This window comes from Magnolia sinica, chromosome 10 (assembly GCF_029962835.1).
Source record: "Magnolia sinica isolate HGM2019 chromosome 10, MsV1, whole genome shotgun sequence".
Taxonomy (NCBI): domain Eukaryota; kingdom Viridiplantae; phylum Streptophyta; class Magnoliopsida; order Magnoliales; family Magnoliaceae; genus Magnolia; species Magnolia sinica.
In genome coordinates this window covers 37,106,688-37,131,918 of record NC_080582.1, presented here as the reverse complement: position 1 = coordinate 37,131,918, position 25,231 = coordinate 37,106,688, and the positions used below count along the sequence as shown (strand labels likewise).

At 40.1% G+C, this 25,231-nt stretch overlaps 1 protein-coding gene across 10 annotated transcripts in view; it reads left to right on the top strand.

Moving 5' to 3' along the window:
* The window catches only part of LOC131258310 (DNA polymerase lambda), a 77,015-nt gene extending 65,726 nt beyond the window's left edge, over window positions 1-11,289 (top strand). For 8 of the 10 annotated variants that reach the window (XM_058259548.1, XM_058259551.1, XM_058259547.1 and 5 more), the window contains 3 exons: window positions 6,864-6,931; window positions 10,713-10,797; window positions 10,875-11,289. In XM_058259548.1, coding sequence (XP_058115531.1) covers window positions 6,864-6,931; window positions 10,713-10,797; window positions 10,875-10,973 — 252 coding nt within the window. In that variant the 3' untranslated portion in view covers window positions 10,974-11,289. Of the gene's footprint in view, window positions 1-6,863; window positions 6,932-10,712; window positions 10,798-10,874 lie in introns of those variants that run through there. The other 2 variants (XR_009178057.1, XR_009178058.1) reach the window with 2 other exon arrangements.
* The last annotated feature ends 13,942 nt before the right edge of the window (window positions 11,290-25,231 follow it).

Here is a 25,231-nt window from a genome sequence, read left to right as displayed (position 1 = left end):
AAGTGTCCTCTCCCAACGATCATCTATTATTGCATGCACCCACTTATGTGCATTGGGAGCTTGAGCCTAGATAGCTTCTTTCATCAATTGTATGGAGGGATACAACGACCCCATCGATGGATTCGTTTAATTGTGCACCTCCTCAACACTACATAAATGGGCTAATACTGACTACACCGCGTACACGATCCTAGAACAAGTGGCTCAACACGAGCTCGTCAATTCTCCAAGTTGCTATATTTCCATTCTTAACCCAAACCGTGCAATCATGAGAAGTGAAAAGCTCTCATAGCCCCTGCTTGTGTTTGAGGCGGCTATTTAGGGCGATATAATTTGTGGCAAACCGCATTGCCCCACGGTGCACTATATCCCCACTACACTTCTCGCACATCTCAACTAATAGCCATGTGAGGTTGTATATGAAGGTCGTGATGAGTCGTGCATCAGTAATAATGGTCTTTACTGAAGACCCATTCTCAATCGCCTCTAGCATGAGATCAATATAATGCGTTGCACAGGGGGTCCACTACATATTATATTTGTTTTGTATATCCTTCTCTGCCTTGACAAATGCGTTCCCATTGTCTGTAACAAATTGCACAATGTTGTTCCTCCCAACATCATTGATGACACAATACATTAATTTGTAAATGTAGTTCGCATCTTTAACTTTATCACTCGCATCTACAGACTTCAAGAACATTGCCTGTCCTCTACAATAGACCATAAAATTTATGACTGACATCCTCATCGGTTCGGTCCAACCATCATACATGAAGTGCAGCAATACATCTCTCAATACATCTCTCATGACTGCTTATGTGAATCCACATATTTCTTTATCTCCTCATGTTCTTCATACAAATACTTGCCCATTATCTCAAAAGGCATGGGCGGCGGCTGCACACCCTCACCCCCACGCTGACTCACTTATGATATTCTTAAAGTGCGGGCTCGCTGCTGCATTCGCGGGATTTGATCGTATATAAAAAACTTTACAATAAACTTCTCAACCTTTTTCCTTACATCCCCTCCACTAAACATGTCCTTTTAATTTCTTGTCCCTCCCGCTTCCTTATATATCCTCGGATATAACGGTAAATCCGGCACCCACGTGCTACTGCTCCTCCCCAAGCTCCTATATTTCCCCCCTGCTCCACTCCCCCCACCACTCTCATGGGTAGGCCCCTCAAATCTAAGCCTACTTTCCTGCCACTTCCTCTCTTGATCCCTATCCCAATCATCCCGTAAGGATTCCTGAGCTGCACATCTAAAATTAGGATCATCATTGTCATCAATATCCGCTACATCCTCCTCCCCTACATATGAAGGCCTCCCCAACTCCTCCCTAATCTCCATCGCCCGTGTACGTCATTCATCTCTTATCTTCACACTTTTTTTCAATACAGCTCTTATCTCTTCTCGCACATCTTATGGGCACTTAGGGCGGTCCACAACATTGTTTTGAATTTTTTTAACAATATTTACACACATTTTCCCTCTTTCCAAATTTTCCTTCAAAATGAGGGATTTGATTCACAAAAATTAAAGAGTGGCCGAAGCCAACTTGCCTTGAAATAAAAAATTAATTAATTAAATTAAATTTCGATTCCAGCGCTATCAATTTTTGCCTATTTACACATGCTCTCCCTTCTGTTGGCCTATATTGGCAATAATATTGTCTATACAGGCAATATTGATGCAGGACATGAAATTCAGATATGATGTGCAAGATTTCAGTCTTAAGATCACGTTAGTTCAAAAACAATTACACAAATTCCATATCCCACACACAAGTCCAAACATTCAATTAAGGGGAATCTATGTGGGTCCAGGCCTACACATATTAGGGCTGGATCAATAAAAATTATGAACCAAACAATACTCAAAGGGAAATAGAAATCTTCCATACATGCATGACAATCAATCCCTAATCCAAGGAATTCACCAATTTCAAATCAAGGAACCCTAGGGTGAGGAAAGGGGCAAATAAATTAAGGATAATGCAATCTAGGGTTAGAGTTTATGAAAAAAACAGGTATGAGATGGTAAAATAAGAGAAAACCTGAACCGGAAGACAATTCCCGCGTACAAACAACGGACCAGGGCCTGGCGCACGTGCGCATTAGCCTAGCAGCACGTGCGAGCAGGTCCCACACTCGGAAATCGATTCCTTAACCCTGGTCGGCCATGGGCGGGCTCCAAACCCCCAAAGTTTCAGGACAATCTGAGTTACGGGCTGTGCGCGGTGCTCCACCGAAGTTCCAGCCCTCCTGTAGGGCCAGATTTTGAAAACTGGCTGTAGGGAGAAGATCCGCTGCAAAACTGATGGATTCGAGGCGAGGATGGCTGTAGAAAATGAGAGATATGAATGGAAAAGGGTAGGGGCAAATGGGGATAGATGTGGCTTCGCACCACAGTAGTTAGCCCTTCGAAAAGGGAGGGCTTCGCACCTACTTCAATTTTTTCACAACTAAGAAACTTAGAGAGTAGAAAAAAACTTGTAGGAATTTTTATTAAACTTCAATGAATCAAAAGAACTACAAAGGATGCTTATTTATAAGAAAACCCTATACCCCAAAACTTGCGCCTTATGTGCAACCTATTATTTGGTGATGAAGTAAACCAAAATAAAAACTAATCAAAGAAATCTAAAGCGTTCATAATGTTCTAAATAACATAAATAAGCAAAACCTAAAATATGAACTTAATCTGACTAGTGGGCCTCGATCATGAGATCCTATGATGGGCTTTACTTGATTATTGAACCCACTCTAATGAACCAAAACTCCATCTTCTAACTAGGAAGCCCTCTCCAGACGTCGTCATAGAGCCAGATCGACGGTGGGGCCCTCCCTCTTCTTCCGTACGTGCGTAGGGGGTAGCATGCGTGCGCGTGTGCACGTGATGTCCTCATCAAATATACAGGAGAATTTTCGAAGGGCTTTCATCTTTGCCTTTTCTTTTCGGGGCTTTTTTCCCCTTTTATATTCTTTTCTCACTGGATGTTGCTAGTGGTCCTTTAATCCCCATTATCCTTAAAAAAGAAAAAGAATTGGCAATATTATCACCCAACGATACAATAGCAATATTGACCAATATATCGGCAATATTTGGGGAAAAATATATTCTTGAGGGTTCCAGTATCGTTGGCTTGGCAATACTAATAATATTGATGTTATCGGTGATATTTGGAACACTAGGCGTACATATGCAATAAGAATGTTCCAAGGTCCGTTAGTCTTACTTTGCTTATTTAATTATTTGAGTTGAATTTTATCAATCTATGTTGCACCATATGATCCAATAGGAATTTACAAATGTGGTGAGGTGCTTCAACCAATAGGAAGATAGAATTGTTTCTGAAACATTTCAACCATTAAGGTTATATTTTGGGTTTTCTCATTAGATATATAATCAATGGGATTTACCCCTTGGCTTTTAGACTTACCAATCTATACACAAGGCTATAAACTATAGCAGTAAGTATAGGATTAGACCTGAATGTTTGAATTAAAAAAGAAAAGCTATTTCTTGAGGTTTTTGGTAGGTATTATTTCCTCTTGGGATGTGTTGCCTTCTTTAGCATGTATTGCTCCTATCCAAGCATTAGATGCTGGATTTTATCTTAGCATGTGTTGTTTCTTTCCATTTTAGGCTTATTGATTTTGTGAAAGATTGTATGGTTTAATGATGCAGGACAATTAACCACTTGCTCTAAAAGCTCGAACTGTTAGAGTATGGCAAATTAATCCCTTTATCTCATAGCCCAGGCCCCACATCTCATGGGTTAGGACCTCAGCCGAACCCCCTTCATGGGCCCCAAATCACATGGGCCGCCCACCCCGAGTGTGTCCCCACATCACACGGGCTACCCCACTCGAGCTCGGTGTGAAATGCGCATTAATCACCCTTGATAAGGAGTCTCGAACACGAGACCTCCCTCGTGGGCCCCAAATCGCATGGGTCACCCACCCCGAGTGTGCCCCTGCATCCAACAGGCAACCCCCTGCATTAATCACTCCCGGTGAGGAGTCTCGAACACGAGACCTCCTGCTCTGATACCAATTTGATGCAAGACAATTAACCACTTGCTCTAAAAGCTCGAACGGTTAGAGTATGACGAATTAATCCCTTTATCTCATAGCCCAGGCCCCACATCTCATGGGTTAGGACCTTGGCCCAACCCCCTTCGTGGGCTCCAAATCACATGGGCCGCCCACCCCGAGTGTGTCCCTGCATCCCACGGGCTACCACACTCGAGCCCGGTGTGAAATGCGCATTAATCACCCCCGATAAGGAGTCTCGAACACGAGACCTCCCTCGTGGGCCCCAAATCGCATGGGTCACCTACCCGGAGTGTGCCCCTGCATCCAACATGCGACCCCACTCGAGCCTAGTGTGAAAAGGCCCCTGCATTATTTAATCATTACTAACAGGTAGTAGCTGATTGTAACTCTTCTATTACAGTATAGTTGTGTCAATTTCATGTCAGAGCAAGTTAGTTCCTAGCATTTGTCTTTTTGTTTCTTTATCTTCTTCCCGAATTTTTCCCCAATCACGTTTCTGAGCTTTGCTAAGGCTACATACGTGTTCACTAAAGCTCATGTGCATGCCACACGTGCCAGCATGGCATGATAATTCTGAGACCCAATCCATCCATCAAACGCACACCACTATATTGACCCCCTAGACTATGAATCAGGTTGATCCACTTGTTAATTTGCCAACACAAGGAATACATACACTTGACAGAATGGGCAATATTGTGAATTTATTGATATATTAGTGATATCTCCAATAATATCAAAGATACTAGGAAATATTGTGATTTTCAGTGTTTCGGTATCATTGGCGTATTGATACTAATAAATAACATTGGTGATATTATCAATAATATTGCCAATATTTTGTTCAGTGCTCTCATATGACATGTTTGTCCATAGCATGAAGTATATCTTGTCTTTTCCATCATTTGGCAAATTACCACGAGCACATTCTACATTACTGCCACCACTACCATGTCCAACATAATCACTGCAGTCATCAAATCTACCAGATCAACCACCAGTCCTAATGACTGTAAATCTTCCACCATCACTTCTTCCTCCAACCCACAACCATGAGACTCGACAACAGCTGATCATTCTGGGATGATATTATCTGCCAACAACATTACTTTCCAATGACTCTCTTCTCGCTGAAGCAATAAGTAAACAATCCTTAATGGAGAGTCTCTCTTAAGAATTGTTTCATACTCTAGATTAACTCCACCAGTAGATCAAATATTTGTTGTTTATCAATCTTGGCTCTATTTTCCTTATCACAACATGGCTTGATGTGTCAATGGTGACTCAAGTCAAGTCACATTCCATGAAGAGTTGCGCAATAATCCCCACAGACTTGTTGCTTTGCCAAAAGTGAGCAATCTCTTTGATCACCTAAAATATCCTGGCAACATTCCTGTTATGAGATTAAGAAGCTGCAATACAATCCTATATCTTTTTGCAGCCTCACATACATGAACACTTTGCTTATTTTAGGTTTCATGGAATGAAGTAACCATGACATGACTGGTGGGCAGACAATATGATAATTATGTCATGATCACTTCATTCCATGAAGCTCCAAGTCTGCTGGTGATGGATCATCTAGATCAACCAACTCTAGATCAGCCACTGCAGAATAAATTGAGATCTAGCCCAACTAGCTAGTAATATACCACCGGCACCTACAGAAATGCATCTTAAGTTTGTTGGAACACTTTCTTCATTCATTTGTCTGCTTAGGATTGTCACTTCATCTCATGTAGTCATGTAAAGTATAGCACATATATTTCACTGTGACCATTTTGTGTACACCTTGTTTTGACTATCCTCGAGATTATCCGTATCTCCAGCTTGGCAATACCGGTAACACTGTTAGCGATACCGATAACACTGGCAATCATAGAAATTCCAGGTATTGATGATGTATCTCTACGTATTGCCAATATTTTCGACTATGTAAATTTCAGGTGTTGCTTGTGTCGCCAATCCATCGATATCGCCAATATTTTTTACTGTGTAAATTCCAGGTGTCGCTTATATCGCCAGTGTATCAGTGATATTTCAATAATATTGTTTATGTACCGATATTACCAAAAATATGTTTATTAAAAAAATCCATTTCAATTTTTTATAGGCAATTATAGGTGAATGGTTGTACGCAGTGTTCAAATTTTTTATGATAATATTTATCATATCGCGATATTATCATTATCGCAACATCGGTGATATCGAGAGCCTAATCTTTTGTTTTCTTTCCGATTGTCGACGATTTATTGGTGAAATATTGTGTTGTCCATATTTTGAAATATCAATGGATGTTTGGATGGATGGTTGAATGGATAGATTGGATAGATCGGATGGTTGAACCCATTTCTTATGACAACACATGCTTTTAAGCCCCCATTGAATGGGAACTTATTATGCATGCATTGTTCTTGCATTTTTTTAATTCCTAAATATGTAAATATGTGTATTTTAGCATCTCCTTAAGTTTCACTGAAAAATTGCACCGTTTTCCCATGTTTCCCGCATTTTCTGTTATCAGTGATATTATTAGCGATATCAATATTGTTTCCATATCCCCAGCCAGCGAAACTTGTAGCGATACCGAAACTTCATACACTGCGTGTACATATGTTTTAGTTTTTCATCTTAATTGCCTCATTCTAGTTGAGTTTTTAGTCCTACTTCGGATTCAATCATCTAATCAGCCACTATGAACCTTGCAAAGATTTGTGAATGGAGAAGAGGCACTACTAGAAGTATATGTGATTATAGCATCTGCTAAAGTATTTTATATTACTTCCTTCACAGGTATACCCAAGGGACATATATGCTTTTGGACTAATAGCTTGGACAGGAAATGATGTGCTAAATAGGAGGTATATTCACTTTTCTGTTTTTGTTCATACTACTAGTTTGTGCTCCCACTTGCAGTGCACAGGTTTTTCATTTAAATAAAATAATTGCCTGAAAACTTGATTAGAATCGGAAAAAAAAAAAAAAAGTAGTTGCATTTAGGGCTGAAAGTTAGGCGGGTTCAACCCGACCGACCCGACATTGGGTTGGGCTTGGGCAGGATGTATCGGGTTCGGTCTTGGGCTTGGGCTATACAAACACCAACCCGATAAAATTTGGGTCGGGCTTGGGTTGAGGTCTCGGGTTGCCCAACCCAACCTGAACCTGATCGATATATAAGTTCCTTATAAATTATAATTGATTGTAGATCGTTTGTGTTGAAGGCACAGGAAATTTCAAAAACATTGGATTTCTCTCTCCCAAATAGATTGCATGCTACACAACACGACTTTTAAAGGAGCAGCTGTCCTATATTTTAGCTTGTTTGTTTAGAAAAATTGAACTTATTTATGATAAATAACTACATATATAATTAATAAAATCATAGGTACAAAAAATTAGACGTATATTGAAAATATAATAGACTAATGTAATAACAAAAATATTAGCATATACCCACCCGACCAACCCAACTGAGCCCGCTTGGGTTGGGCTTGGGTTGAGAATTCCCAACCTGATGTTGGGTTGGTTTGGTTTAGGGTTGAGGTATAGGAACCTTGGGTTGGGTTAGGGCTGAGCACCAACCCGCCCGACTTTCAGCTCTAGTTGCATTGCATGCATTATACCTATATTGTGTTGGTGATGTTTCTTCACATGTGCATCTTGGTCCATAATGTTTGTAATGTTTTTACCGCTTATTTACATGAAGGCCATTAAATGTAACCATTTTGCACTAGAGGGTCCTACTCGCAAGTGATCAATGATTACAACATAAAGAGATTGAAAAGGAAGAAAATGGGAGAGACTAGGGTGGGAAATGGGCCGGGCTGGAGGGGCCCAGATTGTCTCAAATTCTACATTCTATCCCTACTGTCCCACTGGGCCCCATTGCTGCTTTATGAAATCTATCTGGGGTTGCCATTCTAAAAACTGCATAACTTCCTTTGTGTGGGTGAAACTTTTGCATTTGGTTTCTTTAGGTTTGACTGCTTGTCTTTTTTCGATTCCTAGTTGAATTTGGGTTTGGTAACACTAGGTGTGCCTCATCATCATCATCAAAAAACCCATCTTCCACCTTTGGTAGGGGGAATGGACAAATGGAACTTTTATTTACAAATGCATTAGGACTATTGAGTTGGTGGTGACAAAATTACAAACAACAATCCAAAACACAGTGCGCCTCACACAACAATTTCTATATTATATTTGTTTCTCTTTGTGCACGTGTGGCAGACGATGCTAGACTTTTCCCCCTATCTTATATAACAGCATATGTCAACAGCAAAGCTTTCAAATCAGCAATCCAAACCATCCTAAGTGTCCCATTCATCACAAATCATCTTCCAATAAGATTTCAACGAACTAAAGAGGAAGTCCCAGGACCACAATCAACCACTTTGAACTTTGCCACTCCGATGGTCAACCTGATAGTTGCTAGTGCACTAAGGACCACATGACAACAAGAACACAAGTCAATAGGAAGTTTGAATCATAGATCTCCCGACAGAACAGAATGAGCCTCCGGGAGGCGACATGGATCCGATTGACAAAGCCATCTCTAAAGTGACAAATCCACTCTCCATGAACGATTATGAGCTTCTAGACACCATATCCTTTAGGAGCGAGAAATCGTCATCCTAAGCTCGTAGCACTTCAATCTTCGTTAGATTTAACTAGGACTGACAATGCAGTCCTGAGCAACCAGACTCTAGCCACATAGCTAAACCTAGCCACCCAGCAGTGCATTGAGTGGCCAACTCACGACGCACACCCAGAAATGGTAGTAACCACTCCGAATGTGGGGGTTGTGACACTCTGGTCCAGTCATGACCAATCATCTTCTTTTTTGCCTATAAATTCCCTATCCTTCCACATTAAAAGGGATCAGAAGAATAATCAAGTTACCAATATTCTGTTGGATTAAAATCTCCATCTCCAACTCTCAAAGCAATGGAAAATCTGATCCAGTCAACAAGTTCTCTTTCATTTTTCTCATACCATTTCTTTTGTAATCAAGTTGTAAAGGGCCTAGAGTATCTAGGAGAGTCCGAGGTGTAAATCCAACCTTGATTCATCAAGAAAAAGTTGATCGATTTACACTTGTACCACTCGGAACTCACTTTGTTTAGAAGGGTTCCTGTTCTTGGAATTTTCACTTTTGTTTTGTGTTTATGACACCGCAAGAGAATCTAGGAACACAACATAAGTTCAAGAGCAATTCCCCTCGAGCAAAGATTTTGGTGCCTTTTCTGGGGAGATCGATGGTGCAATCAAAGCTCATAATCAGATTTAATCAAGAGAAGTATGAAGAATTCCTCAACAAGAAAGCATGGGATATTCTTAACACCAAAATTGACGTTAAAAAGGGCCAAAATCTTCTCCAAACTCACTGTGAATCACATAGTATGAGGATGATCTTCTTCACGCCCAATATAAAAAAACTAGGCATTGTTATAAATTGACCAATGTAGCTACTACCGCAGTTAGAAAATGACTCTGTATCTTTGAGGAAAAAAAAAAAAAAAATCCTGTGTGTAATTGACTAAAACTCTGTAAATTTCAGAAGATACCAAAAAATATATATATTATACAAACCGAGTTATACAATTTTTTTCTCAAAAATAAGTGCGCCTGGTTCCAAAATAATTCTCAATTTTTTTAATTTTTTTAATTTTTATTTTTTTTGGAGAGGCAATTTGAGGATCAAAATTTTCCATTGAGTAGAACGTCAACGTCGAAATTTTCCATCGAGACTGATCATTTACATGGAGATTACTTGAAAAGAAAGGATCTAAGAGGCCAACAATTTTAATAACCCACTATTCGATTACCTATATGTACATATACACAAGTGCTCGTGCATATAGAATTTAATAATTTTAATTGAATTTTCTACTTTAACCTTATTTGTATATAATAAACACCCACATTTATGCTTATATATCTGCCAATGGGAGAGTTTTGCTCTCTCAATGCCGATCCGAAGCCCAAATAAGAGGGTTGCATCAAGTTGGCAATAGGTATCAAACTTCCGCCACAACTTTTATCATGAATCCTTGCAATCTAATATTTCCCTATGGTTTAACAAAGTGTATGGTCCTTGATAGTGAAATGCCAGATCAGGATTCGTTTCGCCAATGATGATGATGTATAACCTATTAAACCCGAAGTGGATGATGATGATGATGATAGTGATGGTGATGCACGCATGTATAGTGGCTTTTTCTCTGTTTTCTTGATTTGGGATTGTATGAAACCCAAAGCTTTCATTCCCTGAATTTTTGGCATTTTTATTTCTGTCCAAATTTTGTACCGTCTTTTAATTATGAGACTGAAAGATGAAAATGTTTCATTCCCTGAATTTTTGGCATTCATAGTGATGGACTATACTCTGAAATCCGAGTTCTACACGTTACTTTTTAAGTCACACTTGAAAGAATGCAAAGTGCATTGGAGGGCCAATCTTCATAGTCGTGGATACTTGCACATGTCATTGGCACAATCTGATCACTCTCTCCTGATTGAACTGAACTCAATTCCATTCAGTTGTGCCTCCAAATGCAGCCTTGATCATTCATTTCTTCTCGTTTTTGTCCGCCTTTTCCCCCAACAAGCTAAATAGTTTAGAATAACTTGTGGTTGCAGGTTGAGGCTGCTAGCGGAATCCAAAGGGTACAAACTCGATGATACAGGCTTATATCTGGCTACGCAGAGTTCTGCAGGGAAAAAGGTATCCATTACTAATTTTTCGAAGACAGAGGAAGTTTCTTGTCTCTATATGCTAAGGATACCCCGACTTTATTGCAGGGTGTGAAGTCAAGTACAAGTTTGAGTTGTAAAACAGAGCGTGAAGTGTTCGATGTTCTCGGATTTCCTTGGCTTGAACCTCATGAAAGGAATCTATGACTAGACATTTTGTGCATATGTACATATGTACGTGATTTTGTAGATACAGGCACTTACCACTACTACATAAAGAAAGGGTTAGTTCTGCTTTCATCTTATTTCCTTGTGACCATCATTTCTTCCCAACTTCTGTGCCTTCACAGAATGCTGTGTACTTTTCCGTGAGCACACATGTAGCGACGACCTGTGTAAAACATACCTGTGGTTCTTCAAGTGTGTAAACCAGAACATGTTTTGTTCAGGGCGCCCTTACCGTATGCCCAAGCTGATGACGATGATGAATGGATTAAATAACAAAAACTGCAACTGTACCTCACAGAGTTATCTACCGGGTGTGCCGACACTAATGTTTTATGTAAATGTGTCCATCAGGAGTGCATATTCGTTTTTGGCGTTAATCCAAAAAATGTGGAAGATCCAAAACTCAGGTCAGCCACACTATAAACTAAAAACTCGAAATTCATGTGTGGTGGCGAGTTTTTCAATACCGTGACTTCTGCTGAGTTCTTTCATCTGGAGTTTTTGAGAACCATTTAAATTATTAGTTGATTTTAATGATGCTCAAAAACTTGCACAAACTTTGGAAATAGATGGGATTTCTATGTATTTTAGTTTGTTTCTTGGATTTGATGTTAATGTTGTTCGGCGGGGTTGTGGCGATCGTCTCTCTGGCATGGGTACTGAGTGCGTGAGCGTGCCAAATTTGGGATTGCAGTTCCAATTCATACCAAACAACAATGACCCCGAGCGCCGAAGTAGGCAGACATTGGGTATGACCGGAATCTGAGGAGATCAGTCCCCAATTCAATCACTCGATCAAAGTGTAAATGGATCAGACAATAGTCAGAGGGTTGTGTTCGTCCTTTGATGATGGGTTTCTCCTTGCCTTTCGTACAAAAGGACTTTCATAATGCAGGGGAAGTGGAATGAAAAAGAGAAAGTTAATATCGACCGCTAGAAAGAACTTCAATTACAACTACAATTACCAACTAATGTACTTTACGCTATGAATTACGCTAAGGAATGTAAATAGCAAATGTGGGAAGTAAATAGTTACACTAAGGAATTTACTTGATAAAGACTGCTCTTACACTACAGAATGTAAATTTGACTAGATAAGTGAAAGATAATTGAAGATAATTGAATTGCAAGTTTGTTTGGGTTGGTGTGAGACGATATCTAAACTTGCTTAATCTCCTATTTATACTACAACTTTGCTACTCTAGATGCTTCTCACGATCTGACAATTATTATAAATGTTTCTTTCCTCTCTCTGCTTCCAGATTCTTCCCACTATCTTACTTCTCTAGTCTTTTGACATATGTCTGCATCCATACAAACTTTGACCGTTGACTATTTTGTTTGCTTAGTTGTTTTAACTCGGTCGCACCATTGTCGATTGCTTATAATGTGTTCAACATCTTATGGCCCTTTCTCAAAATACAGTCGTATAATCTAAAATAATCTTGCAACTGATGAGCACGTGCATGCGCAATCCAAATGTGTGCGACCCTAAGTGATCGAAAATAGGACCCGATCAGATAGGGTACAAATATTGCCCCCCTCATCACTGTCCTTTCGGAGACAGAGACTGCGGCATTTGAGATGTTTTTAATATTACCTTAAATGCTCACACGTGTTGTCTGATTATGGAATATCTTCGACCACTATCACCGACGCTGATCGTACCGATTCGAAACACAGGACAAAACTCGAATGGACACGCGTCTCAAAAGAACCATTCTGCGATAAAGAGGCATGATTCCTAATTAATGCCACCTCTAGATTACCTATATATGTATGCGGTCTCGTATTCGCATCTTTTGCAATTATATATTTTCCTTCTTATTTCCATCACTTTGCTCCTTTTCTTCTATTATGGCTTCTTCTTCATCTGAACCTATCTTCGATCAACAAGATGTCATGTTCATGATGGATCTGTTAGCGGAAAATTACTCAAATGAGATAATATTCAAATCTCCTATTCACGAAGATGCCTTCGGTCTACGTCCTTCATTTTCTTCCAGAGACTTCGACCGAATCGTTACGGCCTCTGGATCCGTTCTTCCCAAGATGTCCAAGGAGCAACATTCTAATTCAATCCGGAGTTGTTCTCGATAATGCCAATGCATTTAAAGTGCCAAGATTATGGCCTAAACCTCTTCCTGGATGGAAAGATTGGTTCAACAGAGTATCGGCCCAACATGGCGATTTATGGAGAGAAATCGGCATTTTCGAATGTGTTAAGCTCTCTTTCTGACCATTTCCCCAACATTCCTCTTCTTCTAACCCTGACGTCTTTTTGAAGTATCTCTACCAACACTTTTTTGTTTTGTTATGGACCGATGAGTGTCTCCATCAAAGATAGTTGTCATTTGACCAAGCTAACCCCCTTCAGAATGATCTACCACACGAGGACTAAAGCTGGGCAGCGCAAGAATTTTTCCAATAAGAACGCCAAATGATACACCAATTTCATGAATTCCTACCGCAAACTCACAGGACGGTCGAAGAGCTCAAACATCTTGCTTTCCTTCTTTTCTGGATCTGTCATCATCTCTTATGCGTCAATGCCCAACAAGTTACGGCCGAATATGTTGCTCTAGCCGAATGCCTTGTCCAAGGTCAGCGAGTGGCATTGGCACCAATCGTCCTTACCATCTGTATAGAGGTCTCTATGAAGTTAATTTGAGAGAATTATACCCGGTTGGAGGACCTATATGGCTCATGTAGATGTGGTACATCGCATATTTTCGACCACAACTCTTCAATCAAGAGCACATCTATCCGTCGTTTTCTTCGTATGGCAAAAGAATTCTGCATATTCCTATAGAAACTACTATAGTCAACGGGTATTTGCAAGGGTTCTTCTCTCTTAATCATTCTGATAATAGTTCGTCTTTCATGCCCTTTGCGGAAGAAAAGTCCTACAGACCAGACTGGCTCATAGGGCAATTCGATCCTGCAAATGAGCATGCGGTCAACCAACTCCATCACGTTTGGAATTGTTTTGTTGTCAGCCGAGATTTAGCTTTTGGTGGCATGATTAAGAAAGAAAAAAATGCAAAGGTCAAGATCTAACAGTATCATCCGTCTCTATTCACTCGGCAGTTAGGCTTCGTGCAGCACATCCCCTACCCTCTCATTATTGTAACTAATAATCAACCTCCATTCGACTGCATGATAGTCACTGATGAGGAATTCTACATCTCTCTTGACTTATCTTACCATAAAGAAGCGGTCGCTCTGCAAATGCCGGTGTATCCGGAATATCCCACGGCATTGGACAACTTTGTATCCTGGTGGAAACGTCAGTATGCTGAGCTTTTGGGCGGTTGAAGCACTACAGAGTTTTTGTGCCAGCTTTGCTCTCACTTGGGCCTAGTAAAGAGTAAGAAGAGTATTCTTGCTCCCCTTATTATTACGACCAAAAGGACAACGAGAGCGAAGATGAGATTGATCAGCACTGTCTCTGGTACTGCCTCTGCTTCGATGGTTGAACCTCTATACCCAGATGTTTTGCAAATCACCCAGGAACATCTTGACATCTTGGCGGCTGCTCGGCCACAACAAATGGCTCCTAGGAATATTTCTAACCTAGAAGGTATCAGTCCTCCCCCAAATCCTCCTGTTTTTCCTTTCCAGTGATCAAATCCTCTTAAATCTTCTTCATCCATAAAACATTGATCACAAAAGAGAATCAAGAAACCGTCAGATAATTCTTCCACTCAGACCATTAGAGCTTTTGAAAAATACTTTAAAATAAAGTATTGGCCTTACCTTGATGAAGCGGATTATTCTGACAAAATAGCCACAGACATTTAGTGGCATAAGGAAGCTCATCTCAATAAGTGCTTCAATAAATGGATCCAGGATGAGGAGACATTGGACAATCCTAACATTCCACTTGAAAAGTACTTCAAACATTATTACCTGCAACCTCCACCATTTCCTATTGCAACCCTAACATTCACAACCACAATAAAGGATCCCACATCTATATAGGGAGAAAGAGTCCAAACTGCAATCCCTCTTGGCTTAGGTGGAGACTGATTGCTTTATATTCTTGTTTAACTTGATCTTCTCGTTCTTGCACTTATCATTCTTATTTTAATCTTGCAGTGACTCGGGAATTTCCTAGATCAGTACCTACTCAAGGACAAAGCATGGAGCCGATATTAGTGATTCCGTTAGCTGCACTTCCTCCTGTATCTCACACATTCACTAGTGAGACGGCATCAACAATCATCACTCCCATGATTCGTAGAGATCCCACTCCAGCGTCTACAGTAGTGATAGATTCATAGACTACAACCGACATGGAGGATACATTCTCGAGTGATACGCCCGGGCCTAGTATTCTCTCTGGTGATGCAGGGCGTGCACAACAGGAACCATCTCCATCTTCGTCAGTTGTACAATGGAGGATTCTGATTTCTCCTACTCGGCCTTTCAAACTATCTTTAGCTCCAGCAATTCCTTCGCCATCTACCATAGCTAGCGAATCTTTGACTCCAATCAACTCAGCCACGACCGATGTACAAACCAGGCCTGAACAGATGGTCGAGGCTAAGAAGATAGCTTCTAGGAAGGTGACAGTTGTAGACACCCATGCGGAGATAGTTGAACAAGTCACGACAATTGTTGAGGAACAACGAACGGTTGAGATTGAACAATCGGCCACAATTGATTTGGCCGAGACTACAACAACGTCGGCCGCAACAGAAGTGATTGTCATGACTCCTTCTCAAGTAACAGTTTCTGGAGATGAAGCTTCTATTTCTGCCAACCCTTCTCCAGTCGACGATGCTCTTTCTATAATAAAGAAGGCTTTGGTTGGAGAGATGTACAGAGCGAAATCCCCCCTCTGCCATAACTACTTCCAAAACTTATTGACCGAGCTATATGATCTCACTGGGAAAGGATTATCTGAATCCTTTGATGTCGAACTGACAGATAAGATCGGTCGAGTGATTGATTTAGCCTACATGTTATCTCAATCGAATCCAACTCTGGCAGTCAAAGCATCATCCTTTCTGGATCTCCAAGGCATACTTGACATGTATTGCCATGCTTGAACAGTTTTTGATCGTCTAGAAGCTAAGAAGCAAGTGACCGATCTCAAGAAGGCTAGCGTACAAAAAATTATCCATACACTTTTGGCCCAAACTATTATAGCGAGATCTTTTGAAGTGGAGATTGGGAATCTTGAAAAGATAATTACGGCTTTAGAGACCAAATTGATGATGTTAAACTAGCAATTAAAAGACGAGCGCGTAGAGCAGGCCAAGACTGCGGATGAAATATCTCGGTTAGTCGATGCGGCCCATTCACAAGTAGAAGAAGTGAATCAAGCATCTCGACTCCTGGCTAGAGGAGAAGCGTCACTACTAGTAGCCAAAAGACAACTAGCAAATGCTGAAGCGTTCCTTCGAGAATTTTTGTCTTCTAGTTTGTAATATTTTCACATGAATGAATGGCTCTTAAGCCACTTTTGAGAATTTTAATTTGTCGCTTTGCAATACAGTTAGACGTCTCGACATGTTCCCTTCATTTTAGTTGAACATGGCATATTTTCCGCAAAGTCTGCCTTAACCTCCCACATCGTGAATGAACTAAAACGTGCAGCTTCCATAACCGCACATATTATGAGTAATGGGCTTTCCAATTGGATTTGTTAAATAACATCACACCTTGAACTTCATCATTATTTCCAACGATATCATGGCCATTGAATTACCTTCTTTAATTGTTGAGGCTAAGTCCTTTCTTTAGGAGATTTTGAAAGAAGGGTTGAAAGATTTCTCTTTTTCTTTTTTGCCCTCTAACGTGAGGAGGTTCGTCACTGATGCCTCATGCTCACTCGACCTTCATCCATCGGCCGAATTAAACAATCGGTTGGAAGGACTACTCAAGAAGCTAAAGTGGCTAGCGATAATGGTGGACCACTATGAAAGAGCTTTCTACCGACATAGTGTAAATCAATGCCACCTCGAGCAATAAGAAATGACCTTGAAGGATTCAACCGAAATGAGTGGAAAATACAAATAAGCTTGGTACGAAAAACTACGTTGCGCTCGAGCACACCAATTCAACCAGTTGATGCTAAGAATGTTGCAATCGTACCACTCAGGTATGATGGACGAACAACGAGAATGGGGCAGCGCCTTTTATGAAAAAGATATGACCGATCCGGCAGACTTAGAATTCATAGACAAATAGATTCATTTATATTGGACTCGGTCAACAACAAGTTATACTGCACAAAGGGTGGCCGAATTTGAGGTTCATTCAATCGTTGTTCGCGTTGATTAGCTACTTCACTTTCTGCCAATTTTCATCAAGGAATGAGACTATTGGGAGCCTGCCAAGGAAAAAGATGCAGCAGAGATACAAGCATTCTTTGATGAGTTCGAAGATCTGAAGACTTAGTTTAATTAGCCTTTATCGCTTTTAAGTTTTCGTCTTTCTTTATATAATAATGAGGTCGATGACTGGCAAAGCAATGAAATAACCTTTTGAGAAACTTTCAGCCAATATTCGGTCCTCACGCATTTCTCATCTTAAAGACACATGTATACATGGGATAAATGACTATCCACATGCTCTACCTAGCTTCCATGTAGCAGTATGGCTACCAGTACTTAGTCACCCTAGGTGTACTCACCACATCAACCTTGCAGTGATACATCACGTCAAAAGGAATCAATTCTTGCTACCTTTCAACGCATCCATAATAACTGCATTTACGCCTCGGAAGGCTCATCTGACACCCTTCCTTTATGTGCATTAACTCTCCTTTGCTCCATCTCGCTATAAAATGGGAACTCTAGGCTTCAAATCTTCACACCCTAGCAACATCTTCCATACTTATCCTTATCTAAAATCAATTTTCTCTCTCAGAATCTGAAACCATAGAGGAGAAAATCACCTTCAATCCCAGTTCTTTCTTAGACCTTTCCAATATCACCAACCATCTTGTAATGATCGGCAAACATGGACAATCGTGGGGGTTTTTTCTGAATGTTCCGACAATCCAGGGTATTGGGTTGAAAATACGAGCTATAGAAGTCCTATAAGGGAGGTGAATAGGAGAATGCAAAATATTTCGATACAATGCAGAATAATAAAACAATTATATGCAATTACTTAGAGTATTGAATTCTTGATATCAAATAGTTCGTAGAACAACCTTCACCCAAAAGATTTAGGTAGGACAACCTTATTTCACGACGTCTTTAAAATCAAAATATCAAACTTAGCAAGAGTAAATCAATCACAAGGAAAACATAAAGAATTAAAACAATCGCCACAATGCACAATGGAGTTATAGTGGTTCAGTGCTTAAACCCACACCTACTCCACTTCCAAAATTACTACCCTCGTAATTTTGACTTTCACTGTTTTAAGGTTTTCACAGGGTCACCTTAACAACGTTATACAGTTTTTGTGATTTTCAAGGGTTATCACAACAAAACTCACTTTGTGATTTTCACGGAATCACTACAAAATAACCCGCTGAGATTTTCGAGCTATCTTAGAAAAACTCAAAATGAAATGAATGTAAATATAGTACTTATCTTCAAATAGTGAGTCGAAGACGTTACTATAGCTTGATTGCAACGATCTTCTTTCTTGGGATATTAATGAAGCCGTGTATGAGTTCAACCCAAAAAAAATATAGGGATCTAATGTATGTATTTTCAATATTTATAAATAGAACCTTAATTGCTGCAAATTTTATTCTTAGAAATCTCAAGTAGAGTTTAGATAACTCTCTTAAAAACAATTAAATCTAAGTTGAGAAAGAGAATAAAATAAGCTAATAGAATATTAGAATTACCACACAAATAGCTTAAGGAGGGTCCGGCTTTCTCTCTAACTTAAAGGAGGTTTCTCACAAATTTTCATGTCTTGAATGAATGAGAGAAGGCCTCTATTTATAGCCAAAGTACTTGAAAATTCAGTTGACCCGATTGTCGGTTTAACTAGCCAAATTCCGACGATTGTGTTCCAACAGCACTTGGATTTCATGGGATAAGATCTTTAAAAAATTCAACCGACCCAAACCAAAACTCGACTGGCCGAATAAATGGTTCGGCTGGCCAAATCTCCTTAAGATCCGAAATGATTACACATTAAAAACTTGACCGAACATATTTGGGCTGGTCGAACCTAAGGTTGGGTTGGCAGAACTTTTCACGAAAAATCTTTGTTTAGCTGTAAACTTGCCTGAATAATGTTGGGTTGGCCGAAGGTAGTTAGGCTGGCCAAACCAAAGGTCGAGCTGGCCTAACACTAGTGTATTTAACTTAGAATCATATGATATCGTGATGTTATGTGCAATACACCTAACCTAGGGTCAATCTAAGGTAATACCACCTGATGGTTGACACACACAAAGTATTCTGATTCTGAGACTTCCTCGAGATGTTGATCAAGTCTCTACGAGTCCTTCATGAGTTGTCGAAACATATCTTCATGAGTGCTTGCATTCCTTTCAGGACTACGAAATTTGATAATCTAAAATGTGCTTAACTATAAGCACTTACAATCTCCCCCTTTGTCAATTTCGTGAAAAAAAAACATAATCATGCATAACTTACATACAATTCATAACATATTACAGCATCTCACGGACTCATCATCTCATATTCAAAAGAACATCTTATACACCACCAGTGATGTCACATCTTGAAGATCTTGATGCTCCCCCCTTAGAATAAGCATCCATAACTCTCCTTGAGCACTTAGTCACATAGAGTATATTTCTATAAAATCCAATACTTTATCACATGTCAAAAATATATAATACTAGAATTCATGCATGTGAGTGCAGGTGCTCAGATATTCATTCAAGTGAGTTGTGCTCATATACATATATTTTCTCTCCCTTTTTGTCAGAAGTTGACAAACGAAGAAAAATAAATGAACTATTCAACAACAAGATCAAGGATAATAGCATATAGCATAAGGATAGGATATCATTTAATGTTAAATATAAACATGAAGAAGGATTGCACAAATCCTAAAGCGAAGAAAGAAAACTCAGAGGCTTCTTCCAGGGAGGCTAATGTTATCACATCTGATCAAGAAATAAGTGGAGAAGATGTTCTGTCAGTGTCTATGGTCGGACACTTGCATGACAATCTTAGAGATGAGTGGATCCTTGACATAGGAGCATCATATCACATGACTCCTCATCGGAGTTAGTTCGCCAGTTACAAGTAATGTGATGGTGGATATGTCTTTATGGGCAATAATAATGCTTATAATGTTGTTGCTATTGGTACGGTGAGCATCAAGATGTTTGATGGGATGGAGCGTATCTTGACTGATGTCAGGCACGTTCCTGATATGAAGAAAAGTTTGATTTCTCTTGATGCACTCGAGGCTGTAGGGTACAAGTTCACTGGTATTGATGGTGTCCTTAAAGTTTCAAAAGGGGCACTCATGGTTATAAGAGCGCAAAGGTATGGAAACCTTTACAGGTTGATCGGGAGCACTTCAGCAGGTGGAGTGGCAACGGCTGTTGCAGATTCCACATCTGTACATATGTGGCATACTCGTTTGTGCCACATGAGCAAGCAGGGCATGAAAGTACTATCCGATCGTTGTTTGATTGCAGCTTTTAAGAATTCTGATTTAAATATATAAGAGCATTGTATATATGGTAAATAATATAGATTATCATTTAAATCTGAAAAACATGAATGTAAAGGAGTACTTAATTATGTGCACTCTGACGTATGGGGGCCATCATCAGAGGTTTCCATTGGGGGGGTCGTCATAGTTTATTTCATTCATTGACGACTACTCCAGGAAAGTTTGGGTTTACTTCATGAAACGTAAATCCGAAGTTTTCACTATATTCAAACAATGGAAAGCAATAGTGAAAAAATAGCTAGGGCGAAAAATAAAAGTTTTAAGGACTGACAATGGTGGAGAATTCACTTTCACTGAATTTAATGAATATTGCAAAGATGGAGGGATCATTAGGCATAACACAATGCGCCACACGCTTGAATAAGTAATGCTGCGTTGGGCGATGATTTATGGACTGAGGCCGTTAACACAGCTTGCTACTTAGTGAATTGATCCCCGTCTATGACAATTGAATGCAAAATCCCAGAGGAAGTATGAAGTGGTCATAAGATGGACTACTCAAATTTATACACATTTGGTTGCGAAGCTAACTCTCATGTACCATCAGTTGAGAGAGATAAACAAGACCATAGAGCCAAAAAGTCTATTATTATTGGTGATGATGTTGGTGTGAAAGGTTACATGTTATTCGATAAGGTCACACACAAGGTCATCACTAGCCGTGATGTCAGATTCGATGAAAACTCTATATTGTACAAAAATGATCAAGAGGAGCAAGAGGAACCAGAAATGTTGATCGTAAATGTCCAGATTGACACCAATAATACTCGGGCAAAGACAGATGCGCAGACAAAGGTACAAGATCAGGTGGAGTAGCCACCTGTGAGAAAAAATTCACCGTGTGATCACAGGTTACCGGCAAGATATAGGGACGACTCTAATATTGCATATGCCCTCATTACAAATGAGAGAGACCCGTCAACTATTCAAAAGGCTCTTAATGAGCCTGATGCAGAAAAGTGGAAGGCGGATATGGATGATGAGATGGACTCGTTGCACAAAAACCACACATAGGAACTGGTGGAGCTTCCAATCAGTCGAAAAGCGATCGGATGCATGTGGTTATTCAAAATGAAACAAGATAGATACAAAGCGAGGCTGATAGCGAAGGGGTATGCTCAGAAAGAAGGAATCCTTTGAAGAGAATGAATCAATTTCATAGAGATATTCGCGCCGGTGGTTAAGTAAGTATCCATCAGATTCGTGTTGGCACTGGTTGCCCAATACGATCTCGAGTTGGAACAAATGGATGTCAAGACTGCATTCCTGCACGGGGAGTTGGAAGAACAGATCTACATGAAGCAACCAGAGGGCTACGAAGTTAAAGGGGCAAAGAAAAAAGTTTATAGGTTAATAAGGTCGTTGCACAGCCTGAAATAGTCGCCTAGACAGTGGTATAAGAAATTTAATTATTTCATGTTGAGTTAGAAGTTTACTCGGAGTGAATACGATCACTTTGTATATTATAAGACACCGAGAGATGACAAGTTCATTATCCTAGTATTGTATGTTGATGATATGTTGATTGCCAGTTATGATATGTCTAAAATCAACGTACTGAAGACTCGGTTATCAAGGACATTCGAGATGAAAGATTTGGAGGCCGCAAAGAGAGTTCTCGACATAGATATTCATAAAGACATGAAGAGGAGCAGGCTTTAGCTATCACATGCAGAATATCTTGAAAATGTGCTGATAAAGTATGAGATAGACCAGGCAAAGCCAGTGAGCGTTTCCCATGCGGCTCACTTCAAGCTTTCCTCAGAACAATGTCCTAAATCAATTGAGGAAAAACAGGTTATGTCTCATGTGCCTTATTTGAATGTAGTTGGCAGTTTAATGTATGTCATGGTCTGTATGAGACCAGATATTTCATAGGCAGTCCGTGTTGTGAGCAGATACATGTCAAACCCCGACAAGCAACATTGGGAAGTGATGAAATGGCTACTTCGATACATTCGAGGAACAAAAGGACTACGTCTTCACTTTTAGGAAGACGGAGATAAAGTTGGTAGGCTATGTGGGTTTAGACTACGCAAGTAGTGTGGACTCTACGAAGTCAATTTTTGGTTACTCGTTTGTATTAGCGGGTGGAGCAATTAGTTGGATGTCAAAGCTTCAATCTGTGGTGGCTCTTTCTATGACTGAAGCAGAGTATATGGCAGTGACAGAAGCGTTTAAGAAGGTGTTTGGTTGAGAGGTATGATAAATCAGTTGAGGCTTCAGCAAGAAGCCATGTCGGTTAATTGTGACAGGAAAAGCGCTAAAAATTTGGCTAAGAATTTCGTTTATCACTTTCATACTAAACACATTAATGTTCGTCACCACTTTATCTGACAAGTGCTTGAAGAATGAGGTGTAACTCTGGAGAAGATTCACACTAGTGTGAATCCATCAGACATGCTCACCAAGGTCGTTCCTACAGAGACGTTCAAGTTCTGTGCAACTTCTCTGGGTTTGGCGATGGCGTAAAAGGAAGACGAAGTGTGCAGGAGAAGCATTGATTGAAGCTATGATGTGATGCAGAGATAAGAGAACATGTTAAGAAGTTTCATGTTTGAAGATTGAAGACATGGTGGAAATTGTTGTTAATAGATGTCTTAAATCTGAGGAAATTCAACTAGCCCGATAAAGTTCGGGTGAAAGTCTAGCAATAATTTATTTTGGAACTTCCAAGAAATTCGACCAGTCGAAGGACAAATTCGACTAGTCGAAGTGTCCTTCGATTAGCCCGAGCTCTGGTTTGACTAGTCGGAGGTTACGCAGATTGTGCGCAAACTACGTAAATTTGAGGTGATTTCTGGACTATTCCAAGTCGGTGGGAAAGTTAGAGTTTCCCAACTATAAATAGGAGTTCCTAGGGTGCTCCTAGGGTCATTCTAAGATATTTCAAAGTTTCTTAAGCTATTGCAGAGGGTTTCTAAATAGTTCTAAAGTTTCAAAGGATGTAGAAAAGGGTGAGATTTGAGGTTGTTCAAATCAGGTAAGTCTTTTTTCTTTGTAATTTATGCTTTCATAGTGGATTTCTGTCTCTTTGTGCGATGATTTTTTCCCGAAAGAGTTTTCCACGTTAAATATTTGTATTCTCTTATGTTTGCTTGGTGCTCTCATATTGCTATCCTACATTCATCCGTGTGATTCCGTGGCACAATCCCCAACATTTGTCGGATGGGTGGGATGATCGTATGCTGATGCATATGTATCTGATCCATTACCATTGGACTCCATGGTGCTTAGGGTTGTCAATGTGCCAGGCTATGCCGGGCTGGCCCATCTCGACAGGACACTTTAAAATTAAATGCTTAGTGCGTTCAGCCAGGAGCTTTGTCGGGCCCACCGTGATGTGTGGGTTTTATCCACGCCGTTCATCCATTTTGTCAGATCAGTTTAGGTGGGTCCAATGCTCAAGTGGACCGCACCACAGGAAGCAGCGGCAATAATGAAACTCACCGTTGAAACCACTGTGATGTTTACTTTGGTCATATAGTGGTCCACTTAGATTAAGGGAAAACATAAATATCAGATTGATCCAAAAACTTCTGCCGCTCACAATAAGTTTTTTATTGGTGGGAGTTCAATCCCCACTGTGGTCCACTTGAGCCTTGGATCTTCCTAATTTTTTGAGTTCATATCCTAAAATGATATGCAAAATGGATGGACTGAGTAGATAAAAACCAAAACCATACATCACAGTGGCCCCACAGCCCCGCCTGGACATATTATCTTCCAGGCAGGGGCAGGACGCAAACCGTTTCCTCGGATGGTATATCTAGGGCTGTCAATGGGCAGGTCTGGCCCACCGACCCATTTAGGATTTTTGTTATGTATCATGCATGATGGGCCGCACTCAATCAACAGCCCAGATCGTACAGAAAAGTGGGTGATGGGAGATGGTTCGAGCTGTGCATATTAATCATATAAGCCAAAACCAACCCTGTTTGTTTTCGCCTGTCACAGGCCTAGGTTTTACTTTTCGGGCCAGGCTTGGACAGACCTAAGCCCAGCCCGTTGAGAGCCGGGACGGTTTCATTTCCTTGCCACTCTCACCCTTTAGTTTAGCCAGTTCACTAATTTTTCGGCACGTGCGTGAGATTGCAGCACATCGGGCCGTATAATAATATGATTATGATCTGGCACAGGTATAGCCACCTAAACCAATTAAATAAATAAATAAATAGTTTGGATGGTGTGGATCACCATGCAAGTGTCCACACTCTGGGAGGATAACCACCATTTTACAAAAGTGGAGTGAGCTGGCTAAAAAAAAAAAAAAATCCTCTAAAATAGCACACTGAAATAATTGTTACTCGGGCTGATTATGATGCTCTATTATATTCAGATCATCCAATTAGTAGGCTATTATATTCAGATCATCCAATTAGTAGGCCCCCAGTTGAGAAGGGTGCTAAAGTGAAACATGAAAGAAAAGATGAAAAACTAATATGTCGACTAATCAGATTTTAGGGGCGATGACCTATCCAGTGTCCCACTACCGACTAATATACATTTAACTAGTGCATGCATACGTTAGTTTTGGTTGAGTGTGACTGGCCTTTCAACTAACTGGACTTTTTTTTTTTTTTTGTCTTGGC